The sequence below is a fragment of the Eschrichtius robustus genome, chromosome 12 (genome assembly GCF_028021215.1).
Source record: "Eschrichtius robustus isolate mEscRob2 chromosome 12, mEscRob2.pri, whole genome shotgun sequence".
In the NCBI taxonomy this organism is placed as follows: Eukaryota; Metazoa; Chordata; class Mammalia; order Artiodactyla; family Eschrichtiidae; genus Eschrichtius; species Eschrichtius robustus.
The window spans coordinates 85,569,547-85,583,815 of record NC_090835.1 but is presented as its reverse complement, the minus strand read 5'-3'; the positions used below and the strand labels follow the sequence as shown (position 1 = coordinate 85,583,815).

Here is a 14,269-nt window from a genome sequence, read left to right as displayed (position 1 = left end):
TAGTAACATAGCGTCATAAATATTGAGTTATGTAATTTTCTTTTAAAGAAGTTGAGAAAACAGAAAAAACATACTTGAGCCTTTCATTTTAAACTCTGTATTTAGCATTTCCAGTACTCTTCCTCTTGTGGATTCAAATTACCATTTTTGTCATTTCCTTACTCCAAAAGAGTTCCATTCCTTCCTCCATCCTTTGTCCAATTATTCACATGAATATATATTACATCTGAAGATGTTGTAAGCCCAACGCAATAAATTTATTATTGCTTTATATAATTTAAGTCAGATAAGAAAAGATAAAAATAAATTTATAATGTTTTTCATAATTATGTTCATATTACCTTTCCTGGTGCTCTTTGTTTTTTTCATGCAGATTGGGGTTATTGTCTGGTGTCATTTCTTCTCAGCCTAAAGAACTTAACTATAGTATTTCTTGTAAAACAGATCTGCTAGCAATAAATCCTCTCAGTGTCTTTGGGAATGTCTTTGTCTTCAGTTTCAAATCATAGTTTTGCTAGATATAGGATTCTTTGTTAACAGGTTATTTGGTGGTTTCTGTGTTTTTGTTTAGCTTTATTTTGCTTTTCATTTTGAATGTATCAATGCTTTCTGGCCTCTATTGTTTCTGATGAGAAGTTAGCTGTTATTCTTATTGTGTGTGGGTGTGTGTTTAATATGTAATGAGCTTTTTCTCCTACTGCTTGCAAATTTTTCTCTTTTCTTTTGTTCACGATCTTTTGACCATAATGTGTCTTGGTGTGGATCATCTTACTTGGAGTTTGATACATCTCCTGAGTGTACAGATTCAAGTTTCTCATCAAATTTGGGAAGTTTCAAGCCTTTATTTCTTTATTTTTTCTGCTTTTTCTCTTTCCTCCTTTTCTGAGACTCCTATTATGCATATGTTGGTATTGATGTTGTCCCACAGTATCTGAGGCTCTGTTCATATTTTTTTATTCTTATTTCTTCCAGTTCTTCATACCAGATAAACTCTATTGAACTATCCTCAAATTCTTTCTTCTGCCTGCTCAATTCTGCTATTGAGTCCTTCTACTGAACAGGTTTTATTTTGCTTTTTGGGGTTTTTTTTGCTTTGTATGTGTATTTTTTTTTAATTTTTTAGAAGATTTTATTGTTTTAGAAAAGTTTTAGATTTTCAACAAAATTGAGAGGAAGGTACAGAGATTTTCCATACACCCTCTGCCCCCACACTTACACAGTCTCCCCCATTATCAACACCACTCACCAGAATGGTACATTTTTTACCAAGGATGAACACATCATAATCATGAAGTCCATAGTTTTCCTCAGTGTTCACTCTTGGAGTTGTACATACTATGGTTTGAACAAATGTATGATATATATTCATTATTATTATAGCATACAAAGCATTTTCATTGCCCTAAAAATCCTCTGTGTTCTGCCTATTTATCTCCCTACCTCACCCCACCCCACCCCACCAGTTACCACTAGGTTTTCTTGTCTCTGTAGTTTTGCCTTTTCCATATGTCATATAGTTGGAATCAACCTTGCATCATTTATATTCCCACCTAGTTCTCCCCACAGTACATGCTGGATATTTTAAACAAAATTATAGATATATCATTTCATCTGTAATATTTTTAATGTATCCCTAAAATTAATTTTATAAATTTCATAATTACAGTATCATTTCTAAAAATAACAATTCTTAACATCATCAAACATTCAGTGCATGTTCACACTTCCCTAATTATATTTTTTTCTTAACAACTGAGGTGTTTAAACCAGGATCCAAAGAGATGTACTCATTGATTTTGGTTGCTATGTCTCCTAACTTACTGATTCCCTCTCTTCTTTTTGTTTTTTTCTCTTGAAATTTATTTGGTTAGAAATCAGCCTTCACTTCTAGCACAGCTTACCTACAGCTTCCTGTTTCCTGCCCTTTGAGGTCACAAAATTACTTCTTAGTTAAGATACTGACATTTTCTTCGAAACTCCTTTCTCTTAAGTTTATTTAGTACCTTCAACAACTCTTTCTCCTCATAGTGAGATTTCAAGTGTCTAGAAAAACACATCCCTACATAAGGGGGTCTATAACCCACTGTCCTAACCTCATTAATTCACTCTAGTGTTGTTCTATTATCTTTATGATGCAAGAAGCAGAACTGTCTGAGAATAACACTGCGAACTCATGCTGGGTAGCCTGAATAATAAGCTAATTAGAATCTGGGGTTCCTTCTTCTCCCAGCGAGTGGGGCTGCAAGAAATCACCATCCAGTTGGATCAGTGGTGTTTTTAACACTTGGCAAAGGAGTCTATAATTTGCCATGGGCCCCCAGGCCTCCAGTTATTGGGCAGCTGGCATTTCCGTACATCTGCAATATATTATCTATTACTGCATAACAAATTATCCCAAACAAGAGGATCTCACAGCATCTCACAGTTTCTGTGGGTCAGCAATCCAACCACAGCATAAGCTGGGTCATCTATTTCAGGGTGCCTACAAGGCTGCAATCAAGGTGTTGGCAAGAGTGGGGCTCATAAAAAGAAACGAAATTGAGTTATTTGTAGTGAGGTGGATGTACCTAGACAGAGTGAAGTAAGTCAGAAAGAGAAAAACAAATACTGTATGCTAACACATATATATGGAATCTTAAAAAAAAAAAATGGTTCTGAAGAACCTAGGGGCAGGACAGGAATAAAGACGCAGACGTAGAGAATGGACTTGAGGACACGGGGAGGGGGAAGGGTAAGCTGGGACGAAGTGAGAGAGTGTCATGGACATATGTACACTACCAAATGTAAAACCGATAGGTAGTGGGAAGCAGCCGCATAGCACAGGGAGATCAGCTCGGTGCTTTGTGACCACCTAGAGGGGTGGGATAGGGAGGGTGGGAGGGAGATGCAAGAGGGAGGAGATATGGGGATATATGTATATGTATAGCTGACTCACTTTGCTATAAAGCAGAAACTAACACACCATTGTAAAGCAATTATACTCCAATAAAGATGTTAAAAAAAATGCAGATGATGTCCAAATAAAACTTTCTTTTCACTTCAAAGTTTGACTCAGCTTATCTTGGGAATGTGAGGAGGGTGTTGAGGAAGAGTCTGTTAGAGGTTCATGGGAGAGGCAAGTGGAGGGGGCAGGGGGAAGAGGTGGTGGGGACAAAGGGAGAGACTGAGCAGACTGGACGGTATCCAACAGTGCTCTGAGACTAAGGAGGGAGCACCATGAGCGGTGTTAGGTGCCATAGAGAAGACTAAGGAAAGGCCTCTGAGGACCACTGGAAGACAGTGTAAATTAAGTGGCGAGAAGAAGTGGGACTGCAGAAGTCAAAGAAAGATGAGAATTTTTTTTTTGACAGGAAAGTGGGATTTATTGGTGGGCATGAGTAAGGAGGGGACAGCGCCAAAGCTCTCAAGAGTGCAGGGCCCACCATTTGTCCAGGGGCCACAATTAGGGATGCATTTGACCACACAGCTATCCGGGATGAGCCACTTTTCTGCCACCATGTTTTCAAATTCATCCCCATTAAACAGTAAATCCCCACTTCTTGGAGATGTGGATCTTCTCGTGGCCAGGGAACTTGAACTTGGCCCTGCGGAGGGCCTCAATCACATGCTCCTTGTTCTGCAGCTTGGTGTGGATGGACATTATGATTTGGCCAATGTGGACCCTGGCCACTGTGCCCTGGGGCTTTCCAAAGACACCGCACATACCTGTCTGGAGCCTAGACTGGGGACAGCATGCCAGTCATGAATGTCCACTGGAAAGGGCTGTCTCCAAGGTCCCTTAGGGCAACCCATTCAGGCAACAGGCTGCATACACTACCGAGGAGGCTGCTGTTTGCAGCCATTGCACACTGGGCCCCCATGGGGAAAGATGAGAATTGAGGAAAGTAAAATAAATGCAGACCACTTCTCTCACTGCAGCAAAGGGAAGATTGTTGCTACATAGGTCAGCCGGGCCAATAAAAGCTTTGTTAAATTCTGATTTGAAAGCAAAAAAGAGGAAGCACTATAAAGACTGATAAAAGAAAAAAGACTATGAAAACAATAACTCTAAAGGAGTTACGAAAAAAATAAAAAATAAAGGAGTTATGATCAAGACTACAGTTAGTTTGGAAGTGGCTATATCTCTGGAGAAACATTCTGGAATTAGCTGTCTCTTTTCCCAGCTATGACCTCAGATTCCTGAAGGGACTATGTCTGTCTTGTTCACTGGTATCCATGGGACCTAGCACAATGCCTAACACAGTCTCTCAATAAAAGTTTGCTACTGATGGACTCTTCCTTCAATATTTGATGAGTACATGCTTAATAAGTGTCCTCAGTGGTCCATGGCCCACCTCTACTGCAAAGAGAAAGAGTAATTTCCATGAGCAGTTTGCAAAGATCTTGGCTTCCCTAGAAAGTGCTCAGTTTGACAAACGAGAAGGATCACTTTGCTCCTTTCACCAGCCAAAACAAAGACTGTAGAAAGCTGTTTTAAACTTTCTCTCCTTACATTTGAATGGGACCACATATGGAATCCCCCATATACCTAAGTGCACAAAGATGCAGTGTCTATTTCTCTACAAGTGGTCTGTTCTTCCTCACAAATCTCCCACCTATAAAGTTAGGACAGCCCATTGGACAAGATCATAAAGAGCCTTGTAAGCCATTCCAGAGAGATTTAGGTCTTACCCAATCAGTGAAGGATAAAAGTCATCATCAAAGATGACTGAGTAGGGGAATACTACAGAGTTCTGAGTCAGAAATATCACCGAGGAGGCAGTACAGAGGAAAGACTGGGAGTGAGGCAAGGGAGTGAGACCAAATGCTCAGATAAAGGTAGGGAGTCAGCTGCCACAGTATAGGAAGGGCCTGAAATAGGACAGTCAAAGTGGAAAAGGAAGGAGGGGACAGCTAAGATGTTTAGAAATGTCAGAAACTGGCAATTAATTAAATGGGAGGGATACAGGAGAGGAATTACAACATAATTAACAAAGCAGTGAAGCACTGGATATCAACAGCAAAGAAAATGCCCTTTAAAAAAAAAAAGGAAGAAAAAAAAATCTCATCCCAGTAGTTTCACATCCTAAGGGTCAGGATCTCCACCTGGAATCTTTCTGCGGTGCTCTATGGGAACAGGGAGAGGATTTTAGAGGCTATCACTTTTGGGTCACTTCCTAAGCAGTGGAATTCTTAGGATGGGAGGGAGGACATTCTAGTTCCTCAGGGATTCACTGAAGTGAATCAGGGCATGATCAGTGACAACACTGTGTTGCTCCCAGAGTGGACAAAGGTCTGAGTGTGAGAGATACAGAGCTCCTGAAGTCTCTCTGACAGATAAACCCATCAGCCTCTGGAACCTACCTAATTCTTCTCCAGTCCTAATCTCCTTAATCCTAAATCTGAGCTCAGTTCTGCCAGCACCTCTAGAGTAAATCATAAGGTCTGAGACCTCAGCAACAAGAGAAGCAGAGTTGGACTCACTGAGGCAGCCAAAAGAAAGAGGGAGAGATGGAGAAATGCAAAATAACAGAAGATCTGACTCTACCACCTGGGTAGTGCCTTTCATTCTCCTGTGTTTTCCAGTAAGTCATTAGCAGGTCATCTGCCATCTTCTTTTTCTTCAAGAACCAATCAAAACTCAAATTTGCATTTGGGAAACAGAAACTTTCAGAAAACCCAGAGACATCTTTTCAGGACCATGGAGAGCAGAAGGTGGTCGCTCCTGAGGAAACGTTCCATCGCAACATGAAGATGAGGGAAAGAAAGAATAAAGGGTAGTGGAGTCATTAATGGAGAGCATTCAGGTGAGGTAGAAAGACTTGCAATATAAAATCCAAAAGGGCCTTATAGAGCACCTAGTCTGAACTCCTCATAGGAGGGATACTCTTGAGCCAGAAAAGGAAATTCTCCATACCTTCATTATAGCCAACAGTTCTCTTCAGCGATTTATCTTAAAAGGTATCGATAGGGAGTTGAGACTTTTTCAATTTCCTTGGAAGAAATGCATACAAAAAGAACCTTTGACTGATGGTCCTAAAAAGAGCATTACAAACAAGAACCGAAATATTGATACCATAAAGGTAAAGAAGCTCACCTAGGTAGGATGACACAAGAGCTGCCAACTCAAGGTTAGTCCTTGGGTCTCCTGACACCCGTGCAGTGTTTTCTTCTTTCTAGTTCTTGAGTGGTTAAGGATCTAGATTCTCCTCTGGCTCTGCCATACACCAGCTGTGTGACCTCAGGCAAATTACTCATTCATTCCAAGCCTTGATCTCCTTCTTTAAGCTAAGGCTTCCTGTGTGTCAGACACTGTGAAGCAATGGGAAAACAAAGACAATTTCTGCTCTCAAGTAGCTCCTACTCCAGTGGAGGACAGATGTAAAAAACATCAATAGTTCAAGAACACTATAAAAGTACAGAAGTTTTCCAAAGAAAAATATTAACAACTTGGAGGTGGGAGCAAGATTAAGAGGAATCCAGGAAAACAAAGGCATCAAGCTGTGAAATAGGGCACTAGATTTAGGGAACTACAAATAACAAAAACTTAGTTCTGATGGATGATAATTTGGCAGTGGGGAGAGCTGGAGTAATAAAACCTTCCACATACTAATGTTGTGGAAGTCAAAGGAGACAAAGCACTATATAGATAAATATTAGCTATGTATTATGCCAACAGCTACCCCTATGAGAAAAAGATTCTTTAATTCAACAAACATTTATAGAATACCTACTACATACTCACTGTACTAGGAGAAGCCACTTCTCCTTTTGGTCCCCTCCCTAAAATAGAGCCAGCTTGAGAATCAAGAAAACCAAATTCTGCAATCTTTCCTGGAGGTAAAAGTGCCTCTTCTATGCATATCAAGCAAGGGGAGTGGAGGAGAGCTTGACAATCCCATGATTCCTCTACTGAAGTGTCACTTAGATAAGCACATCTTGCACTTGTGTGATTTGAAAAAGGCTTTGCCTACAGACCAAAGAATACCAGGGATGACCTCTGGTATGATCCCCTTGGCACCAAGTAATCAAGCAAGGTGGTATCATGACACAGAGTCAGATGATCAAAAGTGGCAAATTTCCCAGGCTCAGCTGACAATGAGAGCATACGTAAAAGTGGTTAGAAAAATCATCTTTATGCCAGTTACTATTTTCAACTTCTCCTACTTAGTACTAATTCTCTTAGCTTCCCATAACCAAATATTTGCATATGAACAAGTAGCAGCCATGGTTCTACAATCTGACTAGTCCACTGACCAACTCAATGTCTACATCAAGGACATCTGGATATTGCAGTGTCATGTAAACTTCTCTCTGGTGAAGTGTCTACAGACACCAGTGAAATTTAAAATTTATACCCTATATTGGGTTGAATAGTGTCCCCCCAAAATTCATGTCCACTAGGAACCTCAGAATGCAATCTTATTTGGAAATAGGGTCCTTGTAAATGTAATCAAGTTAAAATGAGGGCATACTGGATTAAGATGGGCATTAATCCAATGACTGATGTTCTTTTTTTAGAAGAGGGAATTTTGGACACAGACACAGACACACAGACACACACACACACACACACAGAGAACACCATGTGACAGTGGAGAAAGAGACTGCCAAGGAACACAAAGTATTGCCAGCCACCACAAGAAGCTAGGAGAGAGGCATGGAACAGATTCTCCCTCAGAGCCTCCAGAAGCAATCAACCTGACCAACACCTTGATTTCAGTCTTCCTCCAGACCTGTGAGAGAATAAATTTTGTTCTTTTAAGCCACCAGTTTGTGATACCTTGTTATAGCAACCCTAGGAAACTAATACATACCCCCCTCCCAGTACATGTTTTCCTTCTATGTGCCCTAGGATTTAGGATTTTTTTATCTTCTCAGACAGAAAAGGATAGATATCAACGCTAGTAACTGTATTAGCACATGGAAAGGGGTACTCGTGAGAGCAACAGAATGACTGAGCAATTCAAACCAAAAGAGCACCTTCACAGGTGATGTAAAGGGCAGGGAAATTTACTTCTGAAGGCTCTATAAATTGAGACCCTTTAATCTCTGCAGTAGTTTTTTAAATACCTACAAGTTCTTTGATACTCTAGGGAGGGAGAGAAGGGCAGCAGTTAAGAAGAATTCCTGGAACTCAGTAACACATTAGCTGTGAGTGAGAGGGAAAAATCTCAGTTCATACATGTTGAGCTCCAGATGTGTGAGTTTCAGGAGAGACATATAAGCCAGAAACAAATTTTGAGAATCTTTAGCATACAGATTAGCAGATCTCAAATGAGCTTCTCTGGCCAAATGCACAAGAATTGTCTGGGGAAACCTATGAAAACACGGAGTGCCAGTTAATACTTAAATGAACTCTATAATTAAAAATTTACTACTATTAGTAAGAGATTGTGACGGGGGTCTAGATATAAGAAATAGTCAAATATCAATTATTTCTTACTTCTTTATCCAAGCAATGAAGCACCTGGTATGCTTATCAGAAACTGGGGGAAAATCTCCACTCATAACAGCCAAAAAAATGCTAAATGAATCTGTTTTTTAAAAATGAAGATTTTGGGACTTCCCTGGTGGCACAGTGGTCGAGAATCCACCTGCCAATGCAGGGGACACGGGTTGGAGCCCTGGTCTGGGAAGATCCCACATGCCGTGGAGCAACTAAGCCCATACGCCACAACTACTGAGCCTGCACTCTAGAGCCCACGAGCCACAACTACTGAGCCCGTGTGCCACAACTACTGAAACCCGCTCGCCTAGAGCCCGAGCTCCACAACAAGAGAAGCCACCACAGTGAGAAACTCGCGCACCACAATGAAGAGTAGCCCCCACTCGTAGGAACTAGAGAAAGCCCGTGCACAGCAACAAAGACCCAGCACAGCCAAAATTAAATAAATTTTTTTTTAAAAATGAAGATCTTACTGAAGAAATAAAACAAGACCTAAATAAATGGAAAACAAACCACATTCTTGGCTGGGAAGACACATAAAAAATACCAACAATACCCAAGTTAAATTATACATTTAATGTTTTTCCGTTTAGAATCACAATAGGTTTTTCTCTTTTTCTTTCACGGGAGAGAACAGTAAAAAATGATTTCAGAGTGTATAGGGAATACATGTCCAAAAACATCTAAGAAAAAGTATAAAAATAACAGGAAAGAGAGACTTGCCTGTCTAGATTTCAGAAAATACTATAAAATCAATGAAATAAAATCTATGGTGTTGGTGTAAGAAGAGATAAATAGAAGATTAGAATATAGAATCAAAAATCCAGAAACAGATCTCACTATGAAAGAATTTCAGATATGACAAGTGTGATAGTTTAATTCAATGAAAAGAGAATGATTATTTAATAAATGTAGCTAGTACAACTAGCCATCCATCTAAGCCATCTAATGCATGCTATTCAACAGTAACAACTAGCCTCATGTGGCCACTAAGCACCTAAAATGGGCCTAGTCTAGAATTGAGATTTGATATGAGTGTAAAATATACATTGGATTTCAAAGACTTAGTCTGAGAAAACATAAACTATCCCACTAATAATTGTTTAAAATGGATCACATGTAAAAATATTTTTGATATAATGGGTTAAGTTGGTGAAATAAAATATTATTACAATTAATTTCACTTCTTTTTACTTTTTTTTAATGCAGCTTTGACTAGAAAACTTAAAATTACATAAGTATCTTGCATTTTATTTCTACTGGACAGCACTGCTCTAGAGAAAAATAAAGATCTTCTCTTTACATCATATTTTAAAAAACAAAGATAAAGGGCTTCCCTAGTGGCGCAGTGGTTGAGAATCTGCCTGCCAATGCAGGGGACACGGGTTCGAGCCCTGGTCTGGGAAGATCCCACATGCCGTGGAGCGACTAGGCCCGTGAGCCACAACTACTGAGCCTGCGCGTCTGGAGCCTGTGCTCTGCAACAAGAGAGGCCGCGACAGTGAGAGGCCCGCGCACCGCGATGAAGAGTGGCCCCCACTCGCCACAACTAGAGAAAGCCCTCGCACAGAAACGAAGACCCAACACAGACATAAATAAATTAATTAATTAATTAATTAATTTTTTAAAAAAACACAAAAAAACAAAGATAAAGACTTAAATGAAAAAAATAAAAAACACTGTAAGAAAACCTAGGAAAGTAAATTAGAATCTGAGGGTCAGGCTAGATTTCTTAATGAGGACAGTATGTCAAGTGTGTGTATGCATGTATGTATAAATTGATAAGCAAAAGACAGACAACCCAACAGGAAAAACAGGCAAAAGACAGGATTGGAAATGCACAGAAAACAAATCCCAATAACAAACAAACAAACAATAACAACAAAAAGATATTCAAAATTACTAAGTAAGAAAAAGTGTAATTCAAATAACCAAGACATTTTTTACTGGCCAGAAAAAAAATAAAAACAGATAATAACTCTCTCTCCTGGGGACGCGGGAAAGGGGAAAGCTCATACACTGCTGCCAAGGTAAATGTAAAGAATAACAGCCTTCTTAAAAAGCAGTAAGGGGGTTTCCCTGGTGGTGCAGTGGTTAAGAATCTGCCTGCCAATGCAGGGGCCACAGGTTTGAGCCCTGGTCCGGGAAGATACCAGATGCCACAGAGCAACTAAGCCCATGCACCAAAACTACTGAGCCTGCACTCTAGAGACCACGAGCCACAACTACAGAGCCCAAGTGCCACAACTACTGCAGCCCGCACACCTAGAGCCCATGTTCTGCAACAAGAGAAGCCATCGCAGTGAGAAGCCCACACACCACAATGAAGAGAAGCCCCCGCTCATCGCAACTAAAGAAAGCCCACGTGCAGCAACAAAGACCCAACACAACCAAAAGAAAAAAAAAAGAAAAAAATGCAGCAATGAAATATCCATAAAAATTAGTACTACAGTTGTTCCACACAGATACCAAAATCCACTGATGCTCAAATCCCTTCTAAAAAATGGCAGCCCTCTGTATCCACAGATGCAGAACCTACAGATACAGAAGCCACAGATACAGAGAGCTGATTGTAAATAATACCCTTCAACCCCGGAACCGTTTTCACAGTAATGAATCCACTAGCACATAAGGACAAATGTTCAGAGAATCTTTAGTCTAACACTATTTATGCAGCAGCAAAATAAAATAAAGAGGAAACTAAGGCAAAAGAAAGGAAACTAAGTAACAACAGGAAACTAAGTAAATGCCCATCTGCTAATAAAAGACTGGAAAATGTATGTCACCTGCAGAACAAGACCTGTTATGCAATCATCACAATTTTAATGAAAAAAATAAGCAAAAATTTTTAAATATGAAAATGTCAACAGTGGCTCCACTGTAAGCAAACAGACTATCTCATAATATGCTGGTGTGGGCAGGAATCGGTACAACCTTATGGGAAGGAAACTAGAAGACAATTAGAATTTTAAATTTCCATGCCTTTTGACTCAGTAGCTCAGTTTCCAGAAATCTGTCCTACTAATACAGATGGTATGACAATTTAAAGACATACGTGCAGAGCAGAAGCAAGAAGAACTACAATTCTGAAGCTTGTGGACGGAAAACCACATTCACAGAAAGATAGACAAAATGAAAAGGCAGAGGACTTTGTACCAGATGAAGGAACAAGATAAAACCCCAGCAAAACAACTAAATGAAGTGGAGATACGCAACCTTCCAGAAAAAGAATTCAGAATAATGATAGTGAAGATTATCCAGGACCTCGGAAAAAGAATGGAGGCAAAGATCAAGAATATGCAAGAAATGTTTAACAAAGACCTAGAAGAAAGAACAGAGATGAACAATACAATAACTGAAATGAAAAATACACTAGAAGGAATCAATAGCAGAATAACTGAGGCAGAACAACGGATAAGTGACCTGGAAGACAGAATGGTGGAATTCACTGCTGCAGAACAGAATAAAGAAAAAAGAATGAAAAGAAATGAAGACAGTCTAAGAGACCTCTGGGACAACATTAACTGCAACAACATTCACATTATAGGGGTCCCAGAAGGAGAAGAGAGAGAGAAAGGACCCGAGAAAATATTTGAAGAGATTATAGTCAAAAACTTCCTTAACATGGGAAAGGAAATAGCCACCCAAGTCCAGGAAGTGCAGAGAGTCCCAGGCAGGATAAACCCAAGGAGAAACACGCTGAGACACACAGTAACCAAATTGACAAAAATTAAAAACAAAGAAAAATTATTGAAGGCAACAAGGGAAAAACAACAAATAACTTACAAGGGAACTCCCATAAGGTTAACAGCTGATTTCTCAGCAGAAACTCTACAAGCCAGAAAGGAGTGGCATGATATATTTAAAGGGAGTGGCATGATATATTTAAAGTGATAAAAGGGAAGAACCTACAACCAAGATTACTCTACCTGGCAAGGATCTCATTCAGATTCAATGGAGAAATCAAAAGCTTTACAGACAAGCAAAAGCTAAGAGAATTCAGCACCACCAAACCAGCTCTACAACAAATGCTAAAGGAACTTCTCTAAGTGGGAAACACAAGAGAAGAAAAGGACCTACAAAAACAAACCCATAACAATAAAGAAAATGGTCATAGGAACATACATATTGATAATTACCTTAAACGTCAATGGATTAAATGCTCCAACCAAAAGACGCAGGCTCACTGAATGGATACAAAAACAAGACCCATCTATATGCTTGTCTACAAGAGACCCACTTCAGACCTAGGGACACATACAGACTGAAAGTGAGGGAATGGAAAAAGATATTCCATGCAAATGGAAATCAAAAGAAAGCTGGAGTAGCAATATTCAGATCAGATAAAATAGACTTTAAAATAAAGAATGTTGCAAGAGACAAGGAAGGACACTACATAATGATCAAGGGATAAATCCAAAAAGAAAATATAACAATTTTATATATATATATATATATATATATATATATATATATATATATATATACATATATATATATATATGTATATATATATACATACACACACACATATACATATATATGTGTATGTGTATATATATATATATATATAAATATACATATATATATATATATATATATATATATATATATATATATACGTACCCAACATAGAAGCACCTCAATACATAAGGCAACTGCTAACAGCTATAAAAGAGGAAATCAACAGTAACACAATAATAGTGGGGGACTTTAACACCTCATTTACACCAAGGGACAGATCATCCAAACAGAAAATTATAAGGAATCACAAGCTTTAAATGACACAATAGACCAGATAGATTTAATTGGTATTTATGGGACAGTCCATCCAAAAACGGCAGATTACACTTTCTTCTCAAGTGCACACGGAACCTTCTCCAGGACAGATCACATCTTGGTCACAAATCAAGCCTCAGTAAATTTAAGAAAACTGAAATCATATCAAGCATCTTTTCTGACCACAACGCTATGAGATTAGAAATCAATTACAGTGAAAAAAACATAAAAAACACAAGCACATGGAGGCTAAACAATACGTTACTAAATAACCAAGAGATCACTGAAGAAATCAAAGAGGAAATCAAAAAATACCTAGAGACAAATGACAACGAAAACATGATGATCCAAAACCTATGGGATGCAGCAAAAGCAGTTCTAAGAGGGAAGTTTATAGCAATACAATCCTACCTCAAGAAACAAGAAAAATCTCAAATAAACAATCTTAGGTTCCTACACCTGAAAGAACTAGAGAAAGAAGAACAAACAAAACCCAAAGTTAGCAGAAGGAAAGAAATCATAAAGATCAGAGCAGAAATAAATGAAATAGAAACATAGAAAACAACAGCAAAGATCAATAAAACTGGTTCTTTGAGAACATAAACAAAATTGATAAACCATTAGCCAGACTCATCAAGAAAAGGAGGGAGAGGACTCAAATCAATAAAATTAGACATGAAAAAGAAGAAGTTACAACAGACATGGCAGAAATACAAAGCATCCTAAGAGACTACTACAAGCAACTCTATGCCAATAAAATGGACAACCTGGAAGAAATGGACAAATTCTTAGAAACGTATAACCTTCCAAGACTGAACCAGGAAGAAACAGAAAATATGAACAGACCAATCAGAAGTAAGGAAATTGAAACTGTGATTAAAAATCTACCAACAAACAAAAGTCCAGGACCAGATGGCTTCACAGGTGAATTCTACCAAGCATTTAGAGAAGAGCTAACACCCATCCTTCTCAAACTCTTCCAAAAAATTGTGGAGGAAGGAACGCTCGCAAACTCATTCTATGAGGCCACCATCACCCTGATACCAAAACCAGACAAAGATA

General features: G+C 38.9%; 1 protein-coding gene and 1 non-coding gene across 2 annotated transcripts in view; both read right to left on the bottom strand.

Moving 5' to 3' along the window:
* LOC137772982 (HLA class I histocompatibility antigen, alpha chain G-like) overlaps positions 1-5,581 on the bottom strand; it is a 75,005-nt gene extending 69,424 nt beyond the window's left edge. The window contains 1 exon segment of the mRNA XM_068557236.1: positions 5,531-5,581. Within this exon segment, the coding sequence (XP_068413337.1) occupies positions 5,531-5,573 (43 nt within the window). The 5' untranslated portion in view covers positions 5,574-5,581.
* On the bottom strand, positions 3,761-3,899 carry LOC137774308 (small nucleolar RNA SNORA70). The gene has a single exon (XR_011075835.1). It is a non-coding gene; the product is annotated as a small nucleolar RNA SNORA70 (small nucleolar RNA).
* Positions 5,582-14,269: the final 8,688 nt, after the last annotated feature.